The sequence below is a fragment of the Genypterus blacodes genome, unplaced genomic scaffold, assembly GCF_046128005.1.
Source record: "Genypterus blacodes isolate CSIRO-AG114 ecotype Tasmania unplaced genomic scaffold, CSIRO-AGI_Gbla_v1 ptg000020l_1, whole genome shotgun sequence".
NCBI classification, from domain to species: domain Eukaryota; kingdom Metazoa; phylum Chordata; class Actinopteri; order Ophidiiformes; family Ophidiidae; genus Genypterus; species Genypterus blacodes.
Genome location: NW_027466833.1, coordinates 1,235,744 through 1,242,592, shown reverse-complemented (window position 1 = coordinate 1,242,592; position 6,849 = coordinate 1,235,744). Strand labels below are relative to the sequence as shown.

At 44.7% G+C, this 6,849-nt stretch overlaps 1 protein-coding gene across 1 annotated transcript; it reads left to right on the top strand.

The window, feature by feature from the left end:
• Nucleotides 1-3,670: 3,670 nt before the first annotated feature.
• On the top strand, nucleotides 3,671-6,662 carry LOC142991684 (multiple inositol polyphosphate phosphatase 1-like). The gene is made up of 5 exons (XM_076141787.1): nucleotides 3,671-4,306; nucleotides 4,395-4,589; nucleotides 5,395-5,492; nucleotides 5,876-6,006; nucleotides 6,126-6,662. Exons 1-5 carry the CDS (start codon nucleotides 3,727-3,729, stop codon nucleotides 6,511-6,513), a joined length of 1,392 nt encoding a protein of 463 aa, XP_075997902.1. The 5' UTR covers nucleotides 3,671-3,726; the 3' UTR covers nucleotides 6,514-6,662.
• Nucleotides 6,663-6,849: the final 187 nt, after the last annotated feature.

The window sequence follows — 6,849 nt, the reverse complement described above, 5'->3', positions numbered from 1 at the left end:
GTATAAATTAAATGTCAAAACTTGTACCTTGTGCACAAAAACATCTAAGAAACTGTTTCACTGCAGTATCATATCTTCATGTGCGGTATTATGGATATCTATCTATAGCGACTGTATATATTTAGAACTGGGAAGCTGGAAAATACGAGCAACACACCAAGGCATCACCGGCTATGCAGAAAGTGTGCTGTTGGAGGAGCAAAAGTCAAAACCTCACACACATCAGAACCCATCTGTTGGTGAAGAGAGGAGTCGGCTGAACAAACATACATAACTGTTTCACTTATTCCTTACTTTTAAGAACATTTAAACCAATCCAACAGAAATCTAAATCTAGAGTTTGTTCTAGTTTGAGTACAGGGCTCATGGACATTTAGTGGGGAGAAATATGGAGTAGATACAGTTTAGATACTGTTTGGATAGGAAGACATGCGTGGGAAAATATTCCATGGGAGTGTTGTAAAATGTCAATGTTTTGATACTAAAAGCGGAGTAGAAACATGAATTGTTCTGCAGCGTCACGAGAGGAATAAATCAGGCTTTTGGTGAGCAGCCCTCCTAAACACCTGCACATAGAGTACACTGTTGTTATTTTGCTGTATGGGTCACATAAATCCTCCTGCTGCTGCTTTCAGGTGGCTAAAACAGAATGAGGCATTGTTGTAAGGGCAGTCAGGGGTTTATAGCAAAGTGTACAAATGACAAATGGTGTTTTTTCTCCGAGACCTCTTGAGCTGAATGGGAATATAAAGAACCCATATTTCAACTGTGGCTGTGTTTGACAAACCTGTTACATTCATTCTACCAGCAGCTGCTCAATGCCCTGTGTATGCTGCAATTATGATTACATTTTTATATATGACATTTGGGTTATAGGTAAATGAATGCTTTAATATGTATTTATGAGTGAATCAAAAGCTAAAACGTCACAGGTTATTTTTCTTCTCATTAGTATTAAACCACAACACTCGCTTGAGATCAGAGAACAACACATCTGGAGATTACTTCACAGAAATCACACTTAGGCACTTATTCAGTCACAAAACAACAAGGTGACGGTGACACAATTTGAGCAAATGGAAACTGTTTAACCCTTTAAATTGTGTCATAACCTCCAGTTGGACTATTTTAAGCAACCTGGCTGGCCTATTTACAAGATGTCCTTCAATAAAGTTTAAAAATATTGCTTCACCACAGCAAAAAACTCCACCAGTGACATTTGAATTCATACTTTTACTCGTTCATAGTCGTTCATCACACCCCTGAATGAATTATCCTTCATGATGAGGGAGGATGAGTGGTTTTGCATATCTTAAATAGCCACTGAGTGGGGAATTCACCGTCTCAACTCATTACCAGCGTATAGATTTGTTATTATTCATATCTAATTCAACGTTCTGTTTCGAAGCCGCGTAGGCTCACCACTGGGGTTCCGCAAGGTTCGGTCTTGGGCCCTCTTCTTTTCTCCCTCTACACAACATCTCTTGGTTCGGTTATCCACTCCCATAACTTCTCCTACCACTGCTATGCTGATGACACCCAGCTGATTCTGTCGTTTCCTCCTTCTGACGCCCAAGTGGAGACGCGCATCGCTGCTTGCCTGGCAGACATCTCGGGGTGGATGTCGAAGCACCACCTGAAGCTCAACCTGGACAAGACTGAGATGGTGTTTCTCCCAGGGAAGGGCTGCCCGCACCGAGACCTGGCCATCACCATAGATGACTCCGTGGTGACGTCTACTCGGACCGCGAGGAATCTGGGTGTGACCCTGGACGACCAACTGTCGTTCTCGGCAAACATCGCTTCGGTGACGCGTTCCTGCAGATTCCTCCTCTACAACATCCGAAGGATTCGTCCCTTCCTCACCGACAAGGCAGCGCAGGTGCTGATCCAGGCTCTTGTCATCGCCCGCCTGGACTACTGCAACTCCCTCCTTGCTGGCGCCCCGGCTTCCGCCATCAGACCTCTGGAGCTCGTCCAGAAAGCTGCTGCTCGTCTGGTGTTCAACCTTCCCAAGTTCTCCCACACAACTTGCCTTCTCTACACTGGCTCCCCGTAGCTGCTCGCATCCAGTTTAAAACTCTGGTGCTAGCCTACAGGGCAGTGAAAGGAACAGCTCCTTCATACCTCCAGGCTATGGTCAAGCCCTACACCCCCGGCCGACCACTTCGCTCTGCTGCCTCCAGGCGACTGGCTGCCCCGGCGCTCAGCGGCCCCTGCTTGCGATCGATGCGGTCACGGCTTTTCTCTGTTCTGGCACCTCAGTGGTGGAATGCTCTCCCGACTGATGTCAGGACAGCGGAGTCGCTGCCCATCTTTCGCCGCAGGCTGAAGACCCATCTCTTCAAGAAACACTACCCGGATCCTCCCTCTTAGGACATCACCTACTCTGTCCTAGCTCTTCTGATGCTCTTGTTTTCTAATCTTTCATTTCTAATCTGTCCTTTTTTTCTCATTCATCATAGTACCTAACTTATTGCACTTCTACTCTAGCTCTATGCTCTTAGCTGTTGGTTTAGGAAGGTAATGCGCTTACGATTTCTTGTGACCTGAAGTTCTTTTATCTACCTTTGTTGAACACACTTATTAACACACTTATGTAAGTCGCTTTGGATAAAAGCGTCTGCTAAATGACCGTAATGTAATGTAATGTAATGTAACTTTCTATGTCAATATTATCCCCTGTTACACCCTTCTGATCTGAGACAAGACTGCACAGCACAGTGGCTTCTACAGTTCTGCTATGACATTAAACTCTATGAGTATGATCGAGGATTAAGCCGTCAACTTCTATAAACAAATAACTTCTGGTTTATGAAATGAGCTTTATTTAGCTTTGGAAAAGTCATACACACCTACGACTGTTTCCTGCTCAGGCGATTCCGTTTCCTTGACACTGTCATTAGTCACTCTTCAGTATTCTGGCCCATGGGTCCAGTAACAGTGGCTTCTGATTGGCTCCAGGACAACAGACCACGTCGTCCCAGTATTTTCAAGCCCCTTGTTTACGGAATGTACTCTGGTGCTCCTACATGTGACCCCCTGTGTGACCCCTGTGCCCTTTCACTCTATATACTTCTGACTACTATCACACTATCACGCTCCAGTTACTTAGAATCGATAGAAGAAGTAAAAAGAAGAAGTAAAATACACAATGTTTAACCTTTAACAATTCTTTAAGAATAAACAGATCAGGCAACGCAAACATGCCCTGTTCACCCATGTTAGATCTATGGTGTTACAGTGTGTGTGTGTGTGTGTTTTACTTTGTATCATTAAGCCCCATATGGATTCACGCCGTGAGCATATTTACTTTGATCTTTGAAAGCGGTTGCAGTGCCACTCTTGCTTGCATAATGACGCCTTCTTTCAAACCACAGAGTTGTGTGCAGTGAAATGCTGCTGTAGGCAACACCATTATGCACAATGAGGTCAAATGAATTAAGCCTATATTACGTTCCTTACAGTGTAACAGAATGTGGACCCAGGCAATGATCAGACTGATATCTATGACAAAGACAGCCTGGATGGTTCAATGGTTCTCCATTTTCACTGTTTTCACACTGTGTGGTGTTGTTTTTGTTTGTTGTGAAGCTTTGATCAATATTGCCCGACGTCACTATGATGTATTTGTATAACGGGTGAGTTGGACTTTACTCAGTCCCATTTTAAACTTCTCTGCAGGATTTTTGTGCAGAGCTGTTTTGAAAGGCGTGTGTGTGCATCATGCTGCTCATTCCTCGGGAAACAACCATCTTTCAATTCGTCACCACTTTGTTTTGTTTACTGACTTATGCAAAGCCAGATGATGATCTAAATATACCGGCTATTGCCAAATATTTCGGCCCAACAAGCAGGTATGAGGATGTGAACCTGAATCTCAAAGAGGACATACTCGCTGTGAACACATCGATCCTCCAGCCCCCATCTGCACAATGTCGACAAATCCATCTGACGGCCATCATAAGACACGGGACGAGATACCCAACCAGCAAGAACATCAAGAAGATGCAGCAGATGTACCAGCTGGTGCGGGAGAAGGCCTCTGGTAAAGAGAGCTGGCTGAGGGAGATCCAGGAGCACTGGAGGATGTGGTACACGGAGGACATGGACGGTAGACTGGTGCAGAAAGGTGCAGACGATCACAAACATCTGGCTGTCAGGCTATCCAAGCTGTTTCCTTCTCTGATCTCTGAGGAGAAGCTCCGAGGTGGACGTATCAAGTTCATCACCAGCTCCAAGCACAGGTGTGTCAACAGCACGGAGGCCTTCAAAGCAGGACTGACACAGCTGTGGGGGATTCAAGGTAGGACAGTGATGATAGCATAAAAATTCCTGCATACATCTCCTGCTATGACCTACCTGACCTACTTGGACTATGGTTCCTCCCTCAGATGTGCAGTTTAACCACACTGTGAATGATGCTCTGATGAGGTTTTTTGACCGGTGCACCCGGTTTGTGCAGGACGTTCTGAACAACCCATCAGCTGTGGCAGAGGTCAAAAGGTTTGAGAAAGGACCAGAGATGAGGACGGTGCGGGAGAAGATCGCAGACCGGCTGGGAGTGGAGCACAGTCTGATCACTGAAGGTCATCTCTTAGGAGAAATCATCTTTCTAAACTCTTGCACTTTCTAAATGCATATTTAGTTTAGTATGTATGACAGAAATAAGGAGACAAAATCACGAGCTCAGATTTTGGAGGGAAGCAGTTTTGGCCCACTTTAGTTGATGGTTATTCTTTAATTAACATAAAGATTAGCTTCTGCAAAATTTGTTTAAACATTTGCATAGAATTCTATCACATCTAAGCAGTATTCTGATTTATTCACACAAAGTGGATTTTTTTTTCCACTGTTGAAAGTTTTCAAATTGTTTCCATCTATGAAGCTGAAGTACAAATCCATTCTACTCTCAGACTCAGCCTTTATATTCTCACTGAGTTTCTTAAATTAAGAATGAAAGGTCAGCCTCTTGCAGGTCCTCCAAGCAAAACACCGATTCCTGATTTCTGAGTGTGTTTGCCTTACATTCCATCTAATCCCGGTTTCAAAGCAAAGCGTCAGCTTTCATGTCAGTCAGAATTGATACACTAGATGGAGCTGTTTTCTAACATGAGCACATTAACGCTCCTCCTCTATCAGGTTTGAACCAGAGTTGTCTCAACCATCTGTGGCCACGCAAGTACCACAAGCCTTCAACAGTAGTATAGAAAATAGGAACATAAACCACATGGTTCCATATGAGACTAGTCCTCTACTTGCAATTCCACAAAAAATACAACCGTGTATATTTTGAGAGGAGGCCACTTCTCTGTTCTCTCCGCTGTGTGTTTTAATGGTTGCAAGTACTCAGTGACTTCACTACTTATTAACTTGTTCACCTTTCACCTGCAGATATGGCTGGAGCTGCGTTTGACTTGTGCGCTTATGAGTTTACCATCAACGCTGTGACCTCCCCCTGGTGCTGGCTCTTCGATGAGGCCGACGCGCAGGTATGAAGCTCGTGCGAAGCCTCCAGTGTTCCTGTCATTGAGTTTTGCGAGACATTTTGTGACTTAATACACAGAATACAGAAGGGTAGTGCAGTCCTGTACTTTAATTGTATACAAAAATAGCATTCCATTCCCCTGGCCTATTGAAAACCAAAAATACATCACAATTCCTTCTCTGTTTTGCCACAGAACTCATTTAGTGATTCATATCAAAGGGGTGTTGTGTTACACGCTGACCTAACTCTCATGGAGCCTGAAGGTTACCTCACACAATGGAAGTGACAGATCGCTATCCTGGTGCAACCTTTTATGTTTGTTGTTGCACTCTCGCCGAGCCCACCCCACATCCATCCTGTCATGTTCACCATCTCCCCGGCCAACAGGTCGTGGAGTACGCAAACGACCTGAAGGAATTCTGGAAAAGAGGTTACGGTCATGATATTAACAGGAAGTCGAGCTGCCTCCTCTTCCATGACGTGTTCAGCAGACTGGAGAAGGCCGCAAATGAGAGCAAGTGAGTGAACTTTCAATGAAAACTTGACTGGATTGCATTGGAAATTAGATATAAAGGGGCAAAACATCAACGTTGTATCCATTTCATCGTATGCTCAACACCCACATCTCCTACATCAGGTCTGGCCAGCAGGTAACAGAAGCTGTGACCATCCAGGTGGGCCACGCAGACACACTCCTGCCCCTGCTGACCCTCCTGGGCTTCTTCAACGACACCGACGCCCTGACCTCAACCAACTACCTCACGCAGGCCCGACGCTCCTTCCGCACCGGCCGCATGTTGCCTTACGCAGCCAACTTCCTCCTGGCGCTGTTCGACTGCGGAGAAGGCGAGCTGAGGCTGCAGCCGCTGCTCAACGAGAGGCCTGTGCCGTTCCCGGGAATGGTTGACGGGCAGACCTCCTCCATGCCGCTCTACCGAGATGTCAGAGCACGCTACAGGGAACTTCTCCAGGGCTGTGACTTTGAAAGCGAGTGTCAGCTGTTCCAACATGATGCTGAACTTTAGGTCTGCATGTGTTTGATACTGGAGATGAAAGAATGGTATGATTTTGTATTTGCAAAGTGAAACGAAAGTTGTGTAGTTGATTCTTGGGTTATTCTCATTGGTTCATCTAAAAAATATGACTAATTGAATCAACATTTAGTGTGCTGTTGAGTTTTGTTTCTGGAGTTAGACTGAATATTGCTGCTATTATAATAAACACTATTATAATAAACAATAACACATAAATACACTGTGTGATACTTAAGACTGTCAATGCTCTCAAAAGATAAATAATCGGGCAACTAATTAAAACGGAACAAACCATAATTTTTGTGGTTATGATGTCATGCCAAATAT

Excerpts from the sequence above, each read along its gene's own strand:
- LOC142991684 (XM_076141787.1), top strand. The coding sequence starts at position 3,727 with ATGCTGCTCATTCCTCGGGAAACAACCATCTTTCAATTCGTCACCACT. Across the intron at positions 5,493-5,875 it reads TCGATGAGGCCGACGCGCAG|GTCGTGGAGTACGCAAACGA; the intron begins GTATGAAGCTCG and ends CCCGGCCAACAG. Across the intron at positions 6,007-6,125 it reads AAGGCCGCAAATGAGAGCAA|GTCTGGCCAGCAGGTAACAG; the intron begins GTGAGTGAACTT and ends CTCCTACATCAG.